General features: G+C 33.3%; 1 protein-coding gene across 7 annotated transcripts in view; it reads left to right on the top strand.

Annotated features, from left to right (window-relative positions):
- CACNA2D1 (calcium voltage-gated channel auxiliary subunit alpha2delta 1) overlaps nucleotides 1-25,148 on the top strand; it is a 490,964-nt gene that overhangs the window by 440,760 nt on the left and 25,056 nt on the right. For 3 of the 7 annotated variants that reach the window (XM_021674264.2, XM_021674253.2, XM_012466176.3), the window contains 8 exons: nucleotides 2,956-3,027; nucleotides 4,930-5,001; nucleotides 8,060-8,121; nucleotides 14,638-14,714; nucleotides 16,036-16,056; nucleotides 16,734-16,794; nucleotides 21,172-21,269; nucleotides 24,783-24,870. In XM_021674264.2, the coding sequence (XP_021529939.1) occupies nucleotides 2,956-3,027; nucleotides 4,930-5,001; nucleotides 8,060-8,121; nucleotides 14,638-14,714; nucleotides 16,036-16,056; nucleotides 16,734-16,794; nucleotides 21,172-21,269; nucleotides 24,783-24,870 (551 nt within the window). The remainder of the gene's footprint in view (nucleotides 1-2,955; nucleotides 3,028-4,929; nucleotides 5,002-8,059; nucleotides 8,122-14,637; nucleotides 14,715-16,035; nucleotides 16,057-16,733; nucleotides 16,795-21,171; nucleotides 21,270-24,782; nucleotides 24,871-25,148) is intronic. The other 4 variants (XM_021674256.2, XM_021674267.2, XM_021674265.2 and 1 more) reach the window with 3 other exon arrangements.

The raw sequence follows: 25,148 nt of genomic DNA, 5'->3' as shown, positions 1-25,148 counted from the left end.
TCCCAGGTTCAAGTGATTCTCCTGCTTCAGCCTCCTGAGGAGCTGGGATTACAGGCGCCATCACTATGCCTGGCTAATTTTTGTATTTTTTAGTAGAGACATGGTTTCACCATGTTGGCCAGACTGGTCTCGATCTCTTGACCTCATGATCTGCCTGCCTCGGCCTCCCAAAGTGCTGGAATTACAGGCGAGAGCCACTGCACCCAGCCTCTAAATAGTTTGTAAAGCACGCTATGGAGTTCTAAAGTGCACAGCCACTGCAGTAGTTGAGAAACTTTAGCTCCCTTCCAGTGCTAGAATTTTAGAACAGCCTGAATTTCTTTTTGTTGCATACGAAAGTCTTCATATCTTTATAATTTCCATAAAGATTAAAATTGTTTATGCCTTTCTTGATATAGTAAATTGTTTTGTTACTGTCCTTGCATGTTTCTTTTAATGTATTAAGTAATACTTTTTGCAGTCATGTGCATTTTAGTGAATTTTTGTTTATGCAGCAAGCTCAGATATTGCATGTAACTCTTAATGATATAATTTAAAAATAAACAACCTGAAAATGGTTTGTTTTATTTTTATTTTCATTCTAAGAAAACTCTAAATGGCAAACTAGCAACCACACAAGACTCCTCAACTTTGTTTTTGAACTAAGTAGCATTTGTAGTAATACTATCTAGTAATTATTTCAATTTAAAATTTGTTAAGAACATTATATTCTTTGGTTTCCACAAATGGTATGGTAGTTATTTCCATTGATAATCCAATTTTACAAATGAGAAATACTAGATATTTAAAATATCAAACAAAAATAATGGGTATGCAGAGACTATATTCCAGTTTTTCAGCCTCTTTTACTGCTTTCTTATTAGAAGATTATGCTTTTGAATTTTGTAGTCACTATACCCAGGATGGATGTTTTAAAAAATGGTCAGCTAGATTGCCATTTTGAAAGTAGAAGTTATGCATTGAGATTTTTATTTTATGATTTCATTTTCTTCTCTGTGTCTTTGTATGCTGGATTGGGACATGATCTTCATATTGCCAATTCTTCCTGATAATGCCTCCTCCATGCATGCTGTTTGGGTCTGCTCATGCTATGCATTATCCATTGCATGTAAGATGAATACTCTTATTTCTGTTTACTTTTTATTATTTTCATTATTTTGACTTTGTTTTGCAGTGAGTTTGTTAAACTTTTAATGCTGATATGTTTGTGTGAAGATGATTTATTTTACGGGATATTAAATGAGCAATTCTGAATCATATTGTAAACTTTAGAGTATCCTTTTGTTAGGGACTTTCTAGGTTTCATTTTTTTACACAAAGAAATTAGAAGGATTTTCAACATTGTTTTTTATTTTCTTCCTTTAAAATATGCTACATCTCAAATGATCATTTCCTTTTAAGGCAGTAAGATGTCATCAGTATCTTACCAATACTAGTCAGCATTTTCACCTTTGAAAAATCTAATATTTATTTTTAGTATTCTAGAATCTTCTGATTATAGTGATAGACTACTTAAGCAGTGAAATTTTTTTCAGTTAAAGTACCAGACACAGTTATTTTAAAAAATTCATCTTTAAGAATGTTCATTTATCAAAAATCATAGGAATAAAAAATTTTCATTTTTAGGTGGAATTACTTTGTGAAGGAAGGCATTTTTGTTAGTAAATATATGCCACGTATACTGTGTCATTCAGCATCGTGATAAGATATGCTTAATTTTAGTACATTTTTACTTATTGCAATTGTCTTTGGAATTTTCTTCCTAAAACAGTGCTTAAAATGGTGATGATCTGAACATCTTTTGAAAGAGCCTGTGAGGCTTATATTATTAAAATTTGAGTGCCTCTGTACTAATCCAGCACAGTTTGCATTTGTTACTGGTATCTAGTTATCAGATTAAGATAATATTTTAATAAACTTTAAAAATTCAATTTCTAAAATTTTTCAATTATGAAATTACATAATACCTATTATAATTTTATTGCTCTAGTGAGTGTTGAAATCTTAGTATGACATGTTACATTACTTAGGAAGTTATAGAGGAATTGACTGTGTTTTGTTGTTTTATCAGATAGTTCAGTGAATCTGCATTTTGTAATTGAGAAATTAAAATAATATCATATGAGATAAATTTGCCAGACTAATAGTATCATTTTATATAATGATATGAATAAATCAGAATCTATCTTATTCCCTAGTGTTCTTTATTTTTTATTATAAGCAAGCCAAAAGTAGCAATAGAAAATGTTAAAGCAGAAAATAGTATTCAGTGAACCCAGGGGTTATTATCCTAATAAGACTTTAATTATAATAGCCAATCTTAAAATCTTTATGACAACCACAAATTTTATCTTGTACATTCATATGTCATTTGAATTATTAAAATATAAAATATCTTAGATTGAAATATATGAAGCAAACTTGCACCTTTGCTTTATACACTTTCAGAAGAAAGAACAGGTCAATAGAATGTTTTGCTTTGCAAATCTAAACATATTTTTGAAACATTTTCTTATATACAATTTTTTTTACAAATTTTAAAAATATACTTACATATTGCCATTGTATTAGTGCCAAATAAGTTATCCAAAAAGCTATTATTTTGCCCCTTTCCCATGCTAATTAATGAAAAGAAAGTTGTGAATGATTCCTCAAAAGTAATGTGCCAAAAGAGCTTGTGATTATAAATGCAATATCAAATATAGCACTCAAATTGAGACTGTCTTTACTTGGTGATTAAGATTAATTGCACTTAAAGCTCAATCTCTAGCTTTTATATTTATGTGTGTCTGTGTATATATATATTTATATATGAAAGAAAATGCCTTTATACAATTATTATTGTATCCTAGGAAGTTTTGCAGAATTAATTTCATAAATACCCATTGAATTACTTGGTACACAGCATCATTGTATAATGTTACATGTACTTAATTATTATTGTTTTCTGTGTAGAACCCCAAATCTCAGGAGCCAGTAACATTGGATTTCCTTGATGCAGAGTTAGAGAATGATATTAAAGTGGAGGTGAGTGGAATCAGTAATACTAAACAATTCCTCAGGTCAGATGCTGGTATGTGTTGAGCAGCTGCCATGTGTTAACTTGTTTATTAGATACTGTATATGCAAAGGTGAATGTTCTTTGTCTTTATATTTTTCTAAAATTTTCTAGATCCTGGGTTTTCCCCTCCAAAAGATTATATGAAAAGGAATACATGTTTAAGTTGGGTTTGACCTTAGTCTTCTTTCTCTTTCTAAAAGTAGACATTTTAAAATTATTGTAATACAAATGTATCCTGTAAACGTCAATAAAATTCATAGAGATGGAGGATGTTGCAATAGCATTGAAAGAAAATGTTAGAAGGAATCCAACCACCCAAACACATAAGGAACAACATGAGAGAAGCTGCCATGTTTGCCTTAATACATTTTACTTGGCAATCTATTTTATATCAAAACCAAAATTGCATATTTCCTTCTCTGAAAGAGCCTTCCATAATTATAAAAGCAGTATATTAATATTAAAAATGCAGTATATTATATAATAAATAACATTAAGTATATGATATATGTTAGAGGTTTGGATTCTTGGATTCTCAAGAGGCTTGGAAATAGATATTATTATTTCAAACTATAACATCTGTTGTACTGATGATATATTTGAGGTATAGAGAGTTTAAATAGTTTCTCTACAGTTCTTAAGCTAATAAGTAGCAGAACCTGGCTCCTGCATTCTAGAGTACAGATTTTTAGGATTTTTCCAGATGGATTAACTCCATTGCAAAAGCCATCATATTTCTTTTGTGATTTGTCACAGTGCATTTTAATTATAGAACATTAGAATTTAATGATTTATTATAATTACCCTACACTGTGGCCTTGTATTAGGATGTTTAGGTGATTAAAAATGTTTGTTGTAAAGTATTGGACATAATAAAATAGGATAAGGTAATGGAGGTAAGGACTCCATTGAGTGAACAAAACGATCTTATTTAGTTTCTCCAAACCTCAGTTTCTTCTAAATCAATTAGTAATAGTGATTGAATGAAATAATATATAGAAAGGACTTAGCAAAAGGCCTGGTTTATGATAAAGTCTTTATTATTTTTGAGCTCCTCATAAGTGCACACTCAACTTACATTAGAAGCTGTTATATACTCCTATTCAGACCCAAATATTTGAACTAAATTAGATGCATCACACATTCGTATTCTTCAGATTATTCCTTTTATCACACCAAGTTTGTTTACTTGATTTGCAGTTCCCAAAAGCCAAATCTAAGTCACTGGTGGACTTATAAAAAATAAGTTGAGGAAACTTGTGAGAATTGCCAGTAGACTGGAATATTAGTGGATAATGTGACCTGGCACATTTTTAAGGATTTGGAGTATTCTAAAGGAGACTCAACAATATATTTTTAAATCCAAATAGGTGTTTATAGTTTTCTCTATCCTTTAGATTTTTTTTTATACTCCAGATATAAGAATTACAGACTAAAAAGTCTAAATGCTCTTAAAAATCTTTTCTCACATAAAACTCATTGTATAAGGCAGAAATGTGAAGCATTCCATGTTATATGTAATTCTGTACATATATATTTTTATGTCTCAGTGACTACTTTCCACTCCATTGTGGCCAGCTGTAACATAATTGACCATTCGTTTTATTAATTATGTTTCAAAAACTACCAGTGGGTTGAAAGTATTTCATTAAAGGTGTTTTATTATTTTAAAATCCTGTAAAATGATTCTAATATGGTAACTTTAAAAAAAAATTCCCAGAGAACAAGTGCAGATACTGGTAAAACTAACTTCCTATTTTTATTCTATTTGTTCTAAATAAGGTAAAAACCTTAAAAAACTGTAATAGTCATACTTTGGCAGGTCACGTTTGTTTCTGGAATAAAGTAGTTGTTTCATTTACTCTTAGATTCGAAATAAGATGATTGATGGAGAAAGTGGAGAAAAAACATTCAGAACTCTGGTTAAATCTCAAGATGAGGTAAGAATGGATTCTAGCTTATTCTTAAATAAAAATTATATCAGGAATAATTGATATAGTAATTTTCCTGTTTTCTGTTTATCCACTGTTAACTTACAAAATAGCGATGTCTCTAAGAAACAATCTTTCTTTTTTAAGGCACTTATTAGCTGGAGGGATATTTTCATTAAGATATATTTTTAACTCTCTTTTTCTTGTTATAAAATGTTGCTTTAGGTTTCTTGATGTCTTCTTATACATTAACAGTATATTCTTGAAATTATATTTTACATCTATATATTTTATGAGAAATGGAACACACAATATAATTTTGCCATGTTGTTTTGCAGCATGCCAATATTGTAAAATTGAAGTTGATATTTAATAGCTGTATGTTTTATATGATTTGTCTATGTGGATATTCTAATTATTGAGTTCCATATGTTAATTATTTTGTGTTTTTAGCTTTTTGTTTACTTGTTTCTGGCTTGATTTATCCTCTTTTACTAGTTACACCCTTTAAAATTTCCCAGCACTTAAATCTGAAATTAAACCATGTGATAACACAGCTCCCCCACAAATAATTGGTTTGTGTAAAAAAACTTACATTGCTTTATATAGCTCTTTGTATATGAAGGCTATGTCTATTATCAGTCAAATGTGGAGTACATACAGACATTTATATATTTGAGTATTTGAAAAACATAGGTCTCAGAAGCTTTTGAACCTGGAAATGTAATTTAAGTTTTTATGCATTACGTATATCCTTTTCCTCACAATCTCATCCTTTTTAGATGTAATACATTTCTCCAGAATTCCTCATCAGATCCTTCCCTACGTAGAAAGTGACCTGGAATCTGAATATGATCCTTCATTAGCACATGGCTTTTCCCATTTTAATATTATTACGAGTCCCTATTACAGAACACAAAGGGAGATATATTTACATTTCAGTCTTTGTTGAAACTTCAACTCTATTTACTTAGACTTTTGCATTCTTTTCTCAGCTTACAAAGTAATCTTCTGTTAACTCCCATTGAGTTTTTTTTCTCCTTCAATTTACTGCCAATTTTTTTTGACAAATATTCACCTGAAGACTATGTTTTCCTATCTCAGAATTTTTAAATGTCTCTCATGAACACATTTGTAAAGAGATGTAACTGCTAATCTTCAATTACTATATTGCCTTGCACTCCAGATTTCTATGTATATTGGTATTTCAAGAAAAGTTATTTACTCTATTAATGACTATGATTTTTATCACTATTCATTATTTTATAGACATCCAAAACAATTAAAATACTGTGCATACATATTCTAATTTTAAGGTTGTATCTTTCAAAAACTATATGTGGTCTACATATGGGGTTTGGCCACTATTATATTAATAGTGGTTTATTAATATTTAGGATGTGATAGTAACCTTCACATTATAGTGTTATTTGGTTTAGCCAAAGTAGTTGAATTCCACAGGCTTAGGTCAGATATCGACTTGGAAGTTCATTTTTGTTGTTGTAGGAATTATATAACCTTTCTTGTACCATTTTCCTTATTGATGAGCTAGGAATCTCCAGTGTTAGCACATTTCACAATGTTTGGCATAAAGAGTTGCAAGTAATTTGAAATTCCTCATCTATGAAACGTTTTCCACAGAACCTCTCTTTATACCTGATTTATTGAATATTTTTTACTAAAACCTGTCTGAAATTAATTTGTAAACATTTTTTTCCATGGTCATGTCTTTCATGAGTCTTACTGTTCTATAAAAATTGTAAGTGTATAGAATAAATGAGAAATTATATGAATAATCAAATGTTTAACACACATATGCCAACCCTTAATGATATTGTATCTTTATGACTTTTAATGTTACTACTGAAATAAGTTTCAAATAGAATTAGAGCTTTTCCACTTAATTTATGGCCAAGGAATCTGGTTTATTGGAATCTGAAAATAGTTTGTATTTATTATACATACTCTATCAACAGTCCTTTGTTTATAACTATATGCTTGGGCTAAAACTACAATGCATTTGTACTATTTCATGTGGAAAATTTACTAAAAAATGGTAGAATTTAGTAAGGATAAACTTAATAAATAACTTCCTTAAGAAGCTAATCTGATAATATTTCTAAACTTTGAAAGCTGTTGAAAAATAGATTTTTTTGACTAAAAAATTAGTAACAATGTTTAAAATTGTCTATTTGATTATTTCATTACAAACTGAAGACTGAACAATGTTATAATTTCTCCTACTGATACTGAACAAACATATTTTTATTTCTCTGCTCTGATACTGTTTTCTGATACTGTATTTTATTTACAACTTCCAGACCAACACTTGTTTGCCTGTTTTTTATGAGTATATGAGTAGTGACATATATATGAGCATTGTTTCTTCTAATTCTTTTAAAAATTTTACTAGTTCAAAGCCCTCTTCACCAACCCTGTTCTCCCTCCTCACATCTGCCACACACACATAACCTACACATGCTCACACACAGACACACATGCCCACATCCACATTGTGTAGTTGTTACAAACATGAATTTGGCGTCATACATTTGGCCAACTTAAGCACCTTACCTCCTCTTTAAGACTTACTTCTTCATCAGTAAATTGCAGTATATAAATGTATATACTCCAGGGGTTGGATTCAGTGAGAGAATGACTGAAAGGTGCTTAGCATAGTACCTGACACCAAGAAATACTTCAATACATGTTACTTTTTGGTAAGAATGATGAAGCTCAAAATAACCAAGCATATGAAAAATTATACATATGCCATCACTATACTAATGGAAGAGAGAATGTATAAATGATATAGCTATGAACTTCTTTACCTCTGTATTTCCTTTCCCTGGTGGATTTAGGTGTTTTCCTAACCTTCAATGATACGGAGTGGCCTCTAATGATACCATAATAATGCTACAAGAGTGACTTAATAAAAACAGTCATATGCTAATCATACATTTGGATCTAGACAAACTGCATTCATGTTCTGATGTTGCCTGTTACTCTTAAACATACTTTAGTATGGACATATAAGTGATAATAACCAAGTCACACTTCTTTCTAGAGATATATTGACAAAGGAAACAGGACATACACATGGACACCTGTTAATGGCACAGACTACAGGTAATTAACTGTATTTTATGTGTATTGTGTATTCCAGTGGATTAATACTAAGTTTTTGCATTTTCACAAGCTAATTTTCATGTAATTTTCAATTGAAAAGTTCCCAACATGAAAACATACAAAACTTACAGACTGATTTTTAAAATGGAAAAGATGGAAAAAAGCTAGTAATATAAAATTTAGAAATGAAAATGTATGTGATACAAATCTATATATTTTTTATTTTTACATGAATAATGTTGACAAATACCCATAATAATTTGTAGGGTTCACTTCCACTGACTTCCTTTTTTAGTTCTTGTTTAGTTGACATCACTTATATTTGGGTTGCAAATTAACCTAAAATATAAAGCTTATCTTATCATTGTAGTATCTGATATAAAATGTTTAGTTGATATTATTCGCCTCCACTGAGTATCAGTTCTTCTGATTCCTCCCATTGACTGGGCCTTGGAAAGTTGGACAACCTAATACCTAGTAATAATCTCTTGGAAATTTTCCATTCTTCAGCACTTGCTCAATACTTCCTTCACTTTCTTGCTCCGATTCCCCTCTGAGGTCACTGCTTCCTCTGTGGTCTTCAGAATACTGAGGGTGATACGAGTGTGACCTCATTACTCATCCTTTTTTTTTTCTTTCTAAAATCTCCATCTTTGAATCTCACGCCACCAAACCACAGCACCTGCTGTCCCTCCTCCTTAACAGTCATGTCCGTCTCATTCCTATAAAGATTTCAGCTCCTGGTTCATTGTCACTCTGTCGTACTTCCACATAGTTCAGTTTTTCAAACAATGCCATACCCACACTGGTATAAAACAAAATAAAAAATTATTTAATAAAATAAACTTTTTAAAAAACCATAAGCTCAAAATGTTTACTATTAGATTTCACAGACATAAGATTAGTCTGTTAGATTGTTATAAAATTTTCCAAATACTTCCTCTCCATTTCTGTATTTTGCTATCAGGGGCTGGTAATAGACGATTTGCAAATAGGCTATGTCCATGGAAAACACTCTAAGCAGCATTGACATAGATGGTGTTTCTAATACCTGGGCTCTCTTACTCTTGGCCTCCTCTCCTCGAATGACCTTGTCATCTCCCTACCTTAGCCACTGACTCCAAAGTCACATTCTGCAGCTTTTACAGTGTCAAGTCTTCAATGCCTTCATAGTCTTTACTTGAGAATTGTTCATCCAACTCCCAGGTGACTACATTTTAGCTTTCCATCCTCCCCTGCTGGTAGCCCAACTGCAGTAATCCTTTGACTCAAGACATGAAATCCATCAATCCCTTCTGCCTTCTTGCTGCCTTACCCTCTTCTGTCTTTGTACCCTTTTTTATTCAGCAGAAATTCCTTGGGTCTTACGTTCACTGTCTTGCACACACCATCAACTCCTTTCATCATAATTGAGTTTGGCAAACAGCAAGTTGGCAAAATACCAGTCCTGGTTGAATTCAAATTATTAGCACCAGCACACTGCACCCATACAGCTAAAAGTGTCTAAAGTAAAATACTCAGTACTGATGTATCACCTAAAATTCATGACCTCTAACCTCAAGTGGGCCTTAGTGGTAGTTGGTGGTCTCCATAATCTTGTAAATTTAGGATGCTCATAGATGACTCTTGATCACTTTACTCTCCAAATCTGTAACACTTTCTCATCATTTCACTCAGGTGATAAATTTGCTTTCCATTTCAGAGAGAAAAATAGAAGTGGTCAGAGAGAACTCCCACTATTAGAGTACATAACTACTTGCATCTGTATCTCCATCTTCTATCTTTATTTCTGTTTTCAACGCAATCACAAGAAGAATCATAACCCTTGAGTAGTCTGTTTCATTTCTCCACTCAGCTCCCACCAGTAAATTTGCCGTCTCATTCAGTCTGACACTCGAACTCTGGCATGGCCATCAGTAGCTTAAACCATTCGACCTCAGTCACCATCAGCTCTGAATTTACCTTCCAGATTCCCCACTGAACAGTCCCTCGTTAAGCTACACATCATGTCCTTTTTGCTACACGTCATAAACACTGGCACCCATCTGCCTCGGAATTTTTGTATATGAAATTACTTCTGCCTAGAATTACTTTTCCCAGAGAGTAGCATGCTCATTCCCTCATCTTCCCATCTTTACTTACTTTTCATCTCTTCAGAAAGGCCTTCTCCAACAATCATATTTAAAATGTATAGCACTTCACCACACTCTGTCTCCCTCCTCCACTTCATATTCTCCATTAACCCTTATCAACATTTAAATCACACACACACACACAGAGGAAGCATACATAGAGAAACTTATTTCTACTGATTATCACTGGTTCTCTCACTAGTAAGTTCCAAGAGGGCAGGGATTATTCCCTGCTTTATGTACTTCTGAATCACAAGCTTGTAAGACAGTGGCACATAGTTAGCAACAAATATTTACAGAATTCAAGAATTTCAATTTGAAGAAATGGAGGAATTTTCCAATTGAAGAAATTTTCAATCTGTCTCAGCCTTTCAAATTCATATAATGGTATACACAATTTCCCATTGCAATATTTAAGTATGGAAGTCTCCTTAACTATGTATTAATATACATATAATATGTAGGCTGTGGTGGACTCACCTGTTTCCTAATAAAAATCAACTCCCAGAATATTATACACATAACCTTTTATGGGAGCCTATGTTATTATCATAGGAACCTGCCTCCTGTCGTGTTCATAGGATAGCATGTGGAATACACATGGAAGGGAAGCATAAATATTAATGTCATGATATACTACATGCCAATCTTTCTTCACTTTTGTGGGTTTTTTTTTCTTTTTACATAACATTAAACCTATTCCAAAACACCACAATGACTGTTTTATTTTGCTTTTTTCCATCAACTGATTCCTATGTCTAATTTCTAGGCATTTCTTTAAACATGCACAATCTCCATGTGTATACACAAGTTACTCTTTTTCCTCCTCCTTCCTTGACTATTGCCACCTTTCACATTTTGGATAAACTTGTCAAACGGTGTAAAAAGAGAGGAAATCTTGGAGGCCTGTCTCTCGAGACATGATTTTATGATAAAACAAAGTGTTAGAGCATTGCATGGGAATGAATTCTGTGCCTTTGTTGCTTAGATGAACAAATTCTGAGAAAAACTGGATTCTTTTGACCCTACAATGTGATAGCTTACTTTCCAACAGTTATGAGGACACTTCTGGGGTGTTTTATCTGTCTTACAAATGGCCTCTACCTTCAGCCTCTTTTCCTGATGTATCCAGTGATAATATACAGTGTGGGCAGGTTAATGTTCTTTTCTCAAGTTCATGTCACTTTTTGTTGACAAAACTTTCATCTTCTTCCATTTGCATTGAAGTTTAATTTGAACTTCCAAGTCTGATAGTCACTTCACTCATTTCCAGCCCGATGTATCTGTCATATCATTCCTGCCACTTCCGTCACTGTACACATCACTAGTCTCCGACAAGGCCCCCACTTTCCCACTTTTGCAAGTTTTCCTCACACGTTGGCTTTCCAAGTCCCCAACTTTGGGCCAGATTAAATCTATTTCCATTAGAAATACTTTCCTGAATCACTGTACAGATTCACAAACAGCGATTCAGAACAAAATATTGCATCTAAGTTGAAGGAAAAAACATGATATGTTTTGATTGCATGAATGAGATACAAAATTTTCATTTGATGATTTCTCTCTTCCTGGGTCTTGATCCAAGTACCATATTTTGAAATGTAATCAATTATTTTAATAGTATGTGTTCTGATTTTTAGGGAATAATTTACTGTTATGGAGTAAATGAGTTGAAAAGTGTGTTATAGTCCACTTAACTCAGTTAACCGTGTTTCTGTCAGTCGTGAAACACTGCATGGGCTATACCATTCATCTGATGGCCACTTGCTTTATTAAACTTTAATCTCTAGAAGGAAATAAAGCAATCTTGGTCTATCAGTTTTACAGGGACAGAGATAGCAAACATTGCATACGACAGCACCATTGACTAAGAATGTTGATAAAAGATCTTATCTGGCTATATGTTGAAAAATTAACTTGGCTTGAGATGGACATAATTAAATTAAACATGGCTATGCTTTTCTATACAACAGATTGTAGCTATTAAAAACAACCAAAGACTTACAGGCCAACAAAATGCATAGTAGATATGCCAATTTTAAAACTTCTATTTTCTTCCTCATGGGCTTCCACACTATATTTATGGTATATCAGATGGAACCCAAGCTTACAGAGTGACACTTTAGCAGTTGCATGTTAGAACGTTATCGGTTTTAATTAGAAGTTTCTCTTAGCAATAAATGCTGATGGAGCAGTAAAAATGTCCTAATTTCCCTTGAGAAGAATTTGTAGGAGACAGTCTTCAGTGCCCAGTAATTCTGCTGTACATTTTGCAAATGGCAAGTGAATCATGAAAGGTCATCTTGCTGTCAGAGTGATTGCACTGCTTATTTTAATTTTAATCTCTGCCTCCACTTAGGGGAAGTTACCTATAAAATGAATATAGAAATTTTCATTACATCTACATACCATTTTATTTCCCTGACCTTTTCCCATAAGAAAAGTCTGTGAATTACTTAATGATGGAGATAGATTTTGGAATTGGAGGTAACAAGCATCCATTCATTTTGCTATCTTTATTGTATAATTAAATTGTAACAGATAAACCCTTGCTTTTTTCCCTTTTCATTGAGTGAAACTTTAACATTTATAGTCATAAGAATGAAATTTTGAAATTTTATGTTTTTCCCTATTCTATGTTATCCGTAAAAATACATAATGATGTTTGGATATCCATTCTTAAAACCCGGGCTGCATGAGGCTTAAGTGATTTAAAAGATCTACAAATCCCTAAATCTAAAAGTTGAAATTATCAAAAATTCAAGGATCTACACATGCCTAGAAACACTCAAAAGCCTAAATATAAAAACCCTTTTCTGCACATTACTAAAATTTGGGCTAAATATTAAAAGTGAATGCCGAAGGTGACAAAGTGGGTTACATTAAACATTGCTTTTGGAAAGTAGTTAAATCTGGTATTTTAGAGGTATCATAAACCCACTGTTCACAAGTTTTCTTCTATATTCAAACCATAGCAAAGATCATGTGGCTGTATAGCACATGTGGATATGGAATAGTTATGTCCTACATTTGAGTATTAGCCAGCATGAGAGTAGAAGAATTATACATATATAGTTGTGTTATTAGAAAGTGCGTAAAATTCTGAAATCCTTTAACAATTCTAATATGTGCTTTATTATTTTATTATTAATTGGAATATCAAAATGAGTAAGATTACCTGCCTAACGGCTTTTTATTTTGGGCAGTCATTAAGGCAAGTTTTGATGACCAGCTTGTCTGACATTCTTTGTGTCTAAAACATTCTGAGTTTGGCCTAAGATTTTCACTGGAACTGTCCTCTGATTTGGACATCTACCATAAGACTAGAGTAGCCACATGCTTGTTAACTACCAAACTGAAGATCTGTTTTCTGTTGCGCCTAGTAACAGTCTTCCAAATAATGTGGAATAGTCACAGTAAATAAACTTGAAATAAATACTATGACTTAGTTTTACTATTGGGTACAAACTAATGAGTTGAGCAGACAGTTTCTGTTATTGCAGTAAAGGAATCTGAATCTGCCTATGAGTAGACACTAGAGAACTTGCCTAAGGATTATAGTTTTAAAATAGTGGGTATTTAATCTCTCAAAAGAATATATTTTAGATGACTTTATGCATTGTTCAATAGTAATGATAATGACCAGGAGTTGTGGCTCATGCCTATAATCCCAGCACTTTGGTAGGCTGAGGCAGGCAGATTGCCTGGGCCACATAGTGTAAACCCCGTCTCTACTAAAATACAAACACTAGCATGGCATGGTAGCATGTGCCTGTGGTCCCAGCTACTTGGGCTGAGGCGGGAGGATCAATTGAGCCCAGGGCTTTGAGGTTGCGATGAGCCATGATTGCACCACTGCTCTCCAGCCTGGGGGATAGAGTAAGACCTTGTCTCAAAAAAAAAAAAGTTATAATAACTCTTCCATTTGTATTTTAACAGTGTCCAGTTTATAGAAAGCACTTTGACATTATATATAATACATTAGGAGGTGTGTCCAAATGGTATGATGTATTTACTTTGTTGGAACATACCCCTAATGTTCTTCAATTTTTTGTTAAAACTGAAAGGACTTTAATATAATTTTCTGGAAATATAGTAGAGGGCCATGACATTCCTTCCTCGACCAATTTATTGGTTCATTCAGGAGCTTGTTTTCCACCTGTCTCTTCTGATTCCCTACAATGTAGAGAGCTAGATGACTCTGGATGGCAAGACCAAAATTAAGTACTGTATTTGCTGAATGCATTTTCTTGTCAAAGTAATATGTCTTTTCCTTCCCATGAGGAAGATCTTTCGATTTTCCCATGAACTTGACGTGTCCTTTTTTTAAGTTATGTTTCATTTTTGTTTGTTTGTGTTTATGCTTCTCTTGTTTCTATTGCAGTTTGGCCTTGGTATTACCAACCTACAGTTTTTACTATATAAAAGCCAAAATAGAAGAGACAATAACTCAGGCCAGATGTAAGTACTGTGAAAGTGACTTCAGGGTCCATTTGTTATCTCCTAGTATCAGATGTTTAAATACGTCTAGATTTTGGAATACCCAAGGCTTATTAAATATTTTAGTAGGTGTTATTACCAAATCTACAGCAATGATTCTAACCCATTCCAAACATGCAAGGAACAAGAAATATTCTACATGGATAGAATATGAGCAGGTACTCCAGTCCCACTGGCAGTCCCCACCGCCCTTCCCTGCCTTGCTATGTGCTCATAGAATCATTGCAGTGCTGTGTCCTGTTGCTGTCGTTTTAAGGGTCTGCTAGCTGGAGCAAAATGTTTCACGTGCTACTTACCAACTTACTCTCTACTCTCATGGCACTGTGCTAGTAAAGCTTTTCCTTTTCTTATCTTTCCTTTTCTTTTTGTTTCTTTTTTTCTTTCCTTTTTTTTTTCTTTTGCATTTGGCCAGAATAATATTGTGCTTCACATCTTCTACTTCTACTTTGAATAAATAAAATTGCGCTGGTCTCTGGCTTTGGTTTGGCAATTAACTCTTTCTCATCATCCAAATTAATGTCTCAGTGATGCAAATGGATTAGTTTTTTTTAAGCCTCATTTGGAATGTAGAGTAATTACTAATACTAGTGCATACTTCAAGTTATTGTTTATTTTGTTTTGGGTGACTAGATTTTGTAAAGTAAAATGACCATCATATCCTTTGCACATTGCTGATTATTATTACTGACAACCTCAAATTTTTCTGTGAGCGTGAAGTAAAAAACTAAACAATACCAAAAATACACATATATGTTTTACATCTGATCTTAAAGTAAGCTAGAGTTTCTTTCATTTCTCTGTCAGTTCTTTTTTGCTCTCTGCAGGCCTCGTGTTCATAGTGCATTATACAGAGTACCTTTATATTCCCACTTTCAGTTAATAGATAGATATGATGGTCTTTTCACAACCAGCAATTCTGCATGAGCTAGTTCTTCAGTTGATAAATGAGGGGATAACTAGTGAGTCTTTGATTAGTAAATGCTTATGTTTATAGCCTGATGTTATTGGTATTACACCTGCATTAATCACTTCGCAAAACAGACCCTTGAAATAACCACAGTACAGAGAGGGTTATCTAGTAATAATGGACAGGACATACTTTCCAGTCTCCAAAATATGCCTTTTTTTCCCTAGACTACAGCTATACATAAATGAACCTTTGATCTATGCACAATATTTTTATTCAAGAAAGTCATTGAATAAAATATTGTTTGTGACCCCCTTTGCTTTACCCTCTTTTTTTTTTGTTTCCCTGCTTTCTCTTTCTGATGGATTTTCACAGCAAAAAAGGGCAAAATGAAGGGCAAGTATTTTCTTGTTGCTCAATTTCTTACTGTTTAGTACACTTGACATTTCCACTGATATTTTCCTTCCCATTGGATATTATCCTCTGTGCTTCTCATTTGCTAAATTTTCCTTCATGATCACTTAAAACTTAGCAGCAAAAAATGGTACAAAGAATATGTTGTGTTTTTATATGCAATCTGGTTCACATTCAAGTTTTTTTCTTGGACTTAAGAAGTTTTGTTCCACATACTAATTCACACCTAATATGAAGAATGTTATTAACTCACTAAAGGCATTAATGAATTTTTTAACATTGTTGTCTTTATCATAATTTTGGTAAGCTATTTAGATAATTGGTGCTTAAATAAAATATCTCTGGTATAACATTTATATCAATCACTTTGTTAAAGATACTTGGTTATAATAGGGTTACATCAGAAAATTATAGACATGGCATTTTCTTTGAAATAACTGTTGTGATCCATGTAATGAAGTTAATCCATGTTATAATTTTACTATATTGGGAAGCATTGAGGACCTTTATATTCATTGATGTGTTTCCGTTTTAGGACGTAAGTACTCTATTTTCAATTTTTCTTATTAGGTAATCTTTCTCGTGCCTTCTTATTGTTATAGAATCTCTGGATGTATACTCTGAATTACCTATCTAATGCTATAACATTATCTTTGCAGATTCAGAAACCCTGAAGCCAGATAATTTTGAAGAATCTGGCTATACATTCATAGCACCAAGGTGAGTTTTGTTTTGTTTTATTTTTTGATACATCTTGTATGAGTAGCTAGGGCTTCAACAATAGTTCGGAATTGGGTCAAGACTGCTCTGGGTTAATTCCATATCACATTATGGAATCAAAGGAAATAATTATTTTAAAACTGAAACAAAATATTATTTATTCATTTCTTTACTCATTCAAATATGGGAGGCCAAGATGGGAAGATCATGAGGTCAAGAGATTGAGACCATCCTGGCCAACATGGTGAAACCCTTGTCTCTACTAAAAATACAAAAATTAGCTGGGTGTGGTGGCATGTGCCTGTAGTCCCAGCTACTTGGGAGGCTGAGACAGAAGAATCGCTTGAACCTGGGAGGCAGAGGATGAAGTGAGCTGAGATTGCACCAGTGCAGTCCTGCCTGGCGACACAGTGAGACTCTGTCTCAAAAAAAAAAGCAATTACTATGTGCTAAGCAATGTACACTCTGGGAAACAATGGGAATAAAATGGACATAGGCTTTGCTCTTGTAGGGCAAACAGCGCATCCAACAATAATAGAAAATTGTGTATTTGCACCTGTGAATATATTTACATACATAAATACACATATATGTACCAATATTTATGTGTATCTATACAGTTATGACTAGAGTGAACAGTGAACATAATAATGGAATTTGTTAATGGTCTAAAGCAACTTTTTGGGAGAACATGTTTACAGTGGCATTGCTTTACATAGTTTTTTAGACACACTTCATTTCCTCCTACCCAATTTAATTTCTCTCTCATATAATCTGCTTTCTTTATCTCATATGTCCATCTTTTTCTTCTATCTTGAGTTTCTTGTAATTATTTGAAACTATTCAGTAATCCAAGGGTGTTATTTTTCTTTCTTTCCTCAGTTTTTGATTCCTGCTCTATAGCAGACACATACAATTTTCAAGTGTAATTCCTATTCATCTGGGCTAAAGTTATTGGGAACAATTGACGTGGAAGCTTGGATTATTAATTTTTCACTTTTCTTGAATTACCCCCAAAACCCAAAGAAGATGCATATAAATTGTTCTGAGTTTCCCTTTTATTTCTGTAAAAGGATATTCCTGAACTGTTTCTACTTTAACACAGGGAATATGGATTTTTTGAGGAATCTCTGTGAACAAAGCATGTTCTTGGCTCTGTGAGTGCCTCTATCCTCGAGAAGCTTCTCTTGCTTGAATTTCCTTCAGTGTTTGACACTGTTGATCATTCTCTCCTTTGATACTCCTTGCTTTCTCTTGCTTGATGACACACTATTATAATTTTCTTTTTCTCTCTCTGGCTGCATATTCACTGTCTCTCTCATGAGTTTCATTTCTCCTGCTGATCATGTATATGAGAGGGCTGCACAGGGTGCTAATCTAGGCTATTTTTTTATCTGAGACTACATTCAGACCACAAGCCATGCATCTGTTCCCTGCCTACAGGTTAGGTTCATGACTCCCAAATCTATATGATGGCCATAAACCTCTAGAGACAAAGACATATGTGTTTCATTGATATTACATTATATTATTTGATTCTATATTGTATCTATTTCCAGACACTATATCAATTCTACATATCTCAATATGAGACAGTCATATCTCATGGAAACCAGGCAAGAATCTCTCTTCAGTGTGCTTCAGATTTAGTATCTTATAAATATTTGTTTCCTTTGGAAAATTCTACCTATGTTGCCTCAGAGAAGAAAATGCCAGATTGCCAGTGAGCAGTCTTGAAACCTGTTAGTTATCCTTTTCTGCTTCCTCTCCCTTGTATCTCACTTCTAATTCATCACCACATCTTGCCAATTATCTTATGAGTATCAAGTGTATCTGTCGATCTCAGCTTCCTCTGCCCTCGTCCAGGCCACTGCCTTCTCTCACCTAAACGACTACATTTGCCTCTTAACTGATCTCCCTACTTTTATATTTTCCCTGTTTTTCCTAATGCTGTCTCTTTTCTGTACCAGAGAATTTCTAAAATGTGAAAAAAATCATTTTTCTCATCTGCTAAATACGAGCCAGTGGTTCTATATTGTCTTCGTGATCATCTGTGCTGTATATCACAGCTTTCAAATGCTTTCCACCAGGTCCTGGTTTACCGGTGTGCTTCCCTCACACTCCGTACTAGGGACCATCAAACTGCAGCCTGTAGATCAGCTATCAATTGTAAACATAAAGTTTTACTGGAGCACAGCGATGCTTATTTGTTTATGGAACGTCTTTGGCTGCTTTCTCTGCGGAGACAGGGTTGAGTAGTTGTGGCATAGACTTTATGGGCCACAAAATCCTAAATCACTTGCTACGTGGCCCTATCAGGGAAAGTTTCCCTACCCCTACTCTAAATTCCAGCCACACTAACTTTTCAGTTCCTAATTGCACTGTTACTCTTTTTGCTTGCTTTTGGTCTTACCTTCTTTCTTTCACTAATTCTCTTTTCCCTTTTGGAAAGGAGATGTATATCACACATACACATGCATCCCGCTCCCTCCTAAATCCCGACTTAAAAGTTCCCTGATGTGGGGATTTCTTTCCTTTCTTCACTGGTGTATGGAACCTTGCTGCCTGCTTCATAGAGTTCTGTATTTCTCTTGGGGAGCACTGGCCACGTTTTACTTACTTTCCCCAACAGACCATGACTGTGTCTATTTGACTTAGCATTCAGTGCCCAAAGTTGAATCCATTGCTGGCACACAGTAGGTGTTGAACTGGAGAATCTATAAATATATAAAGAATATTCTTAAAAGTTATATTACTAATAATACCTGCAATCTTATTCGTAGTTTTTGGACACAAGTAACTTTAATCAATTTCAAGTTACTTTGAATTACTGAGAGGAACTTTAACCCACTTTAACTAGAAAAAGTTTTCTCAATATTAAGGAAAAAAAAAACAGGGTCCTACAGAATATTAACATAGCAACAAATGTAAGAAGAGATTGAAATTAGGCCTGCTCTGTTGGCAAGACTGTCCACATCAGAGCTGTGGTGTTCTCTACGGTTTCTTCCCTTGTCTCTCCCAGTTATTAAGTAGTAGATTATGCATATTGGCTTTGTCAGCGTCAGTATAAGACGAGGTGAAATCTAGGGTAGAATCCAGATACATAAAGAAAGGATGGATACATCTCTCAATTCTCATTCATAATTCATAGGCAATGGATTTTGTTTAATCCAGCAGTTATTAGTGTATGAACCATTTCTGTAGTCAGTGTCACATTTCACAGTTTTTTTACAATTAAAAGTTTTAAAATATATTTACATATATGTGCAACTACTACTATAGTTAATTTTAGAACATTTTCATTACCGCAAAGAGAAAACCTGTAACCTTCACTGTTGCCTACCCATCCTTACCCCACCCCTCCCCAGACCCAGGCAACTACTAATCTATTTTCTGTCTCTTATGGCTACATGCTTGTTCTAGACATACTGTATAAATAGAATAATACAATATGTGGCATTTGGATATGGCTTATTTCACGTAGCATGATGTTTTCAAGGTTTATCCATGTTGCAGCATGTATCAGCACGTTTTTATAGCTGAAGTATATCAATATAGCTTACTAAAAGACTGGAATTCACTTATGTGTTTAGGGCAGGAGAAAATACTTGAGAAGGAAGAGTATTTCGCTTGTGGGACAAATACTCTTCCTTTTCAAGGTGGGGCAAGCCAATGAATGTCCACTTCAGTGTATATTAAGCCCTTTATGTGCTTGATTTTATACATATATATGTGTGTGTGTGTGTATATATACACACATGTCTATTATATATGTGTGTGTATATATATTTTAAAACATATATACACACACATATATATGCACACACACACGTGTGTGTGTATACACATATATAAAATTTTTTGAAAATATAGATACACATATTTTTTTAAATTTTACTTTAAGTTCTGGGATACATGTGCAGAATGCGCAGGTTTGTTACATTGGTATACGTGTGCCATGGTGGTTTGCTGCACCTATCAACCTGTCATCTAGGTTTTAAGCCCCATATGTATTAGGTATTTGTCCTAATGCTCTCCCTCCCTTTGCCCCCCATGCCCCAAGATTTCTGTTTTAATTGCTATGTGAGACTGCTAAATCTATGATATACAATGATAATAGTATAATAACTACAGCAAAACCCAATATTTATTGAGTAGCTCCTGTCCAGAGACCAAATGTTTAATTCACATCTGTAATCATTACTTACTGGCAAAAGTATTGGTCCATTATAGAGGTCAGTAGATGGAAGTTAGAAGAAGTTCAACAGTTTGCAAAGTCTTATGGCTAATAAGAAAAAAATAGTGTTTTCACTACTTTAGTGACCCTATAAAGTTTCAATTTTAATACCTAATATCACAAAATGTTTTTTTCCCCAGAGATTACTGCACTGACCTGAAAATATCAGATAATAACACTGAATTTCTTTTAAACTTCAATGAGTTTATTGATAGAAAAACTCCAAACAATCCATCATGTAAGTAAGCATTAATTTGAAATGACTGCTTGAGTGTGGTTCTATTGGTTTATAGTATATCATAGGATATGATAATCATGTTACTTTATTATGTTCTGCTGGTTGTTTATTATTTACTTGATAATTTTCTAATAGTAAAATGTAACAGTTTGATCCTTAATTTTGCATACTAAAGAAATGTCAGTTAAATCAAATTTTCAAAACAAGGTAATAGATTCTTGCAAATAGTTATACGTAAATGTGGCATGCTCATGTTAGCGCCTCTCAAATTTTGGAAGTTTAATTTTGAATGAACTTTTGAAGAATTTTTTTATAGCATTTTGCCTGCTATATAGAGGAAAACATACATTTTTATAAATTTATTTACATCCTTCAAATAAGATAATGAGTTCTAATATGGGTAGAATAAAAACCAAAGTATAAATAAAGATATGTCACTTAATGTTTTGCTTCCTTCCTGGCATTCTATTTTGATCACAAGTTAACTTCATGTCTTAAAAAATTATGCTTCTGTAATTTCTCATTTATGAGGTAAATCAAGTTAAAATAGACAACAGAACGTTAGTAATTAGTTTTTAACCATTATATTTGTCTCTCAGGTAAATTCACATCATTCATACTCTAAACTTAATAAAAAATTCTGGATTTTGGGCTTTTAAATCATAAAAAAATCTAAATCCTTTTTCCTCCTAAAAATCTTTATTTTATAAGTACTACCAGAACAGATGCCATACAAATGGGAAATAAGAGGAAAACCAAATTCATGGCAAAATTTATCTTCATAAATATAATTTGAATAAAAGAATAAGTACACACAATTGACTTTTGTTCTCTCTGAAAAAGGAGTCTCTGTTCTCCTCTCTCCCTCCTTTTCCTTCTCCTCCTCCCTTCTTGTTGTTTTTCAATTATTTGTCTTTCTATCAGGAAAGGTCAAACAATGCACTTTATCAGTCATCAAAAAAACAAAGCCCTTCTTAAAGGTGGCTCTTAACTTCAATTTGTTGCATATGAGAAGAAATAACGTTCTAGCACCTTCCCTTTAGCACAAATTAGTTAGTGGCTTCAGTGAGCCACACTGAAAACTTGTCATGGGAGCCGAAGTCTACATTGATCATGCCTTAATGTGATGATTCCAAATCTTTCTACTCGGTGCGAGCTGACTGAGACTGAGCCAGTGCCCTTTTTTTTTTTTTTTTTTTTTTTTTTTTGAGGTGGAGTTTTGCTCTTGTTGCCCATGCTGGAGTGCAATGGCACAATCTTGGCTCACCGCAACGTCTGCCTCCTGGGTCCCAGCGATTCTCCTGCCTCAGCCTCCCAAGTGGCTGGGATTACAGGCATGCACTACCACGCCTGGCTAATTTTGTATTTTTTAGTCAAGATGAGGTTTCTCCATGTCGCTCAGGCTGGTCTCAAACTCCTGACAGCAGGTGATCCTCCTACCTCAGCCTCTGAAAGTGCTGGGATTACAGGCGTGAGCCACTGTGCCTGGCCGTCCGTGCCTTCTAAATGTTATTTTCTGTTATTGTTTATTACCTCTTATTGAGTACTAGGCATTTCTAATAGAGAACTGTAATAAAGTTGTTGACTGTTCCTTTAATTGGATATCAAAATTATGAAACACTCTCATATTCCTTGTAAAAATGAGTTTATCAGAAATGTTTTTCCTAACATGTAACTTTTCAGAACACCATGAAAATTGGAATCATTCCTTTTTTTTGTTCACTGCTTCTGGTTCCTAGGGAAATATAAATATGTTTAAACAAAATAATTTCTTCCTAATCCATATTGTTGTCTGTTCTTTAATCTCTTTCATTACACGTCACCTTTTATCTGTCTCCTATATAACCCAATAGACATTGTTTGAGGTTACTGTATATTCATGTAACAAATCAAGAATTTGTAGAATTTTAGTTACAAGATTTCTGTAACAATATTATATATTATTGATTGTTCTCAATTATGTCTTTACCTTATATTGTTAAATGATATGTTAAACTAACTTTAAAAGTAGATATCAATGACTGAAATCTGTGATCTAAATAGGTTTTGTAAAACGAGGGGCAGTCAAGTTTAATTTTTGCTTTGTCAAAGTACTTAATCCATTGGTGAAATTGCAATGATTACCTAATAAATTACCTAAACGTTTATGATATAAAGTTGCTGTCTTCTCCTTATCCCCCTCTTCTTTGTTTATGAGATATTGTATATTTACATGTATATAAAATGGTAAAGATTTCTGGACACATTTTAGGCTTGGGGCACAATGAAAATCAGAATAAAATTATAAAATTACTTGCAAGTTTGCCTTACTTTATGAATTAGACAGAGTCTATTTTGTTTTACCTAAAGGGATTAGAGGCAATTAGAACATTTACTTTCCAAATGAATTGTTTTTTAAGTGATTCAGTTTCTAAAATAATATAGTGAAAAAGCGTGTCTAGAATGAATTAAAATGTACCCCAAAATAGGGATTAAATTGATCCTTGAATCTCATGTGTAAGATATAGTAACTTAAAATAATTAATAGTGACAAAAATGTTTCCAGCCTACCTCACGCCCACCTTGTATAGTAATAGGATGTTAAGAACATATATTCTTTATCTGAGAAAAGTCAACTTTTATCATAAATATGAAATTTCAGAGGGTCCCTTTTAGGTTATTTCCGAGCTTCATGGGTTTAGAGGAACGGAGAATGGGAAGAAGGCAGAGGTTTTTGTTGAAGAATATGTAATAATTGACCTTTGATCCTCACAAACTATTTCCTCAATTATCTTTAAACTTGGGCTTTAATATGCACTTCACTTATTCCAGAAATGACAACCTATTATCTACTTGGATATTGGTTCTTTGACCAGTACAAGTAGATTTCAGAATCATTCTTGGGATTGTACTGCTCTGTGATGCTCATTCCATTCCTTGCTCCTCAGTATGTGGCACTGAGCTTTTCAGTCTTATGTACTCCAAGGTTACCCTGTGTTTTGATATTTGTGATAGAAAAGAATTAAAATAGCTTTTCTTACAACAAGTGAAAGTGAAAGTAGACAGTAACTTTTTATTGAATGTTTTTACTTGACATTTTCAGAGGTAGTTCTGTTTTTATATACAGAAATTGTATATACATATATAAAATTTTATGTGTATGTGTGTATACATCAAATTGTCATAAAATTTTGATGGTTGGGAATCACCATCCTACCATACAGAAATAAAAACACAGAAGGAAGACTATTTCCTGTTCCTTAGCATAGTTTATTTCACAGTTTGATAAAGTTTACATGTATAATTTGCCTCATTTAGAAGTGGCTTTTCTACTACTAAATCCATTCATTTCCTGGGAAATGTGAGGCAAGATGAACAATATAAAAATTACAAAGAAAATGAATATGGAATATATTTTAAAATTCTTAGAAATATATACTCTAAATTGCTTTTGAAAATAAAAAATAGATTTTTCATTATGAGCATAATTTTAGAACTGTGAGTGTAACTGAGGATCTCCCTTTTCTGTGTTAGGTAACACGGATTTGATTAATAGAGTCTTGCTTGATGCAGGCTTTACAAATGAACTTGTCCAAAATTACTGGAGTAAGCAGAAAAATATGTAAGTATTTTTTTCTTATTAATAAATATATATAATCTGCATTTCAGTTTCTCCTGTGGAAATTGGGTATGGGTCTCATAAATTTACAGTTCATTAGTAATGTTTCATAATTATTTCTCAAGAAAATCACTACAGTTGTTGACAACTTGCATTTTCAGTTGTGGATGTTTTTCAGTACTAACGTCTGCTATTACTGAGCTTTTCACGTACAGACACTTCAGTGTGAATAAACCAGATTAAATGGGCATGATTGTGTGTTTCTGTTTGTGCTAAAATAG

The sequence above is a fragment of the Aotus nancymaae genome, unplaced genomic scaffold (assembly GCF_030222135.1).
Source record: "Aotus nancymaae isolate 86718 unplaced genomic scaffold, 86718_ANA_hifiasm-v0.15.2.pri h1tg000002l, whole genome shotgun sequence".
Classification (NCBI taxonomy): Eukaryota; Metazoa; Chordata; class Mammalia; order Primates; family Aotidae; genus Aotus; species Aotus nancymaae.
Note: the sequence above shows the minus strand (reverse complement) of the source record. Positions and strands in the feature narration are given on the sequence as shown.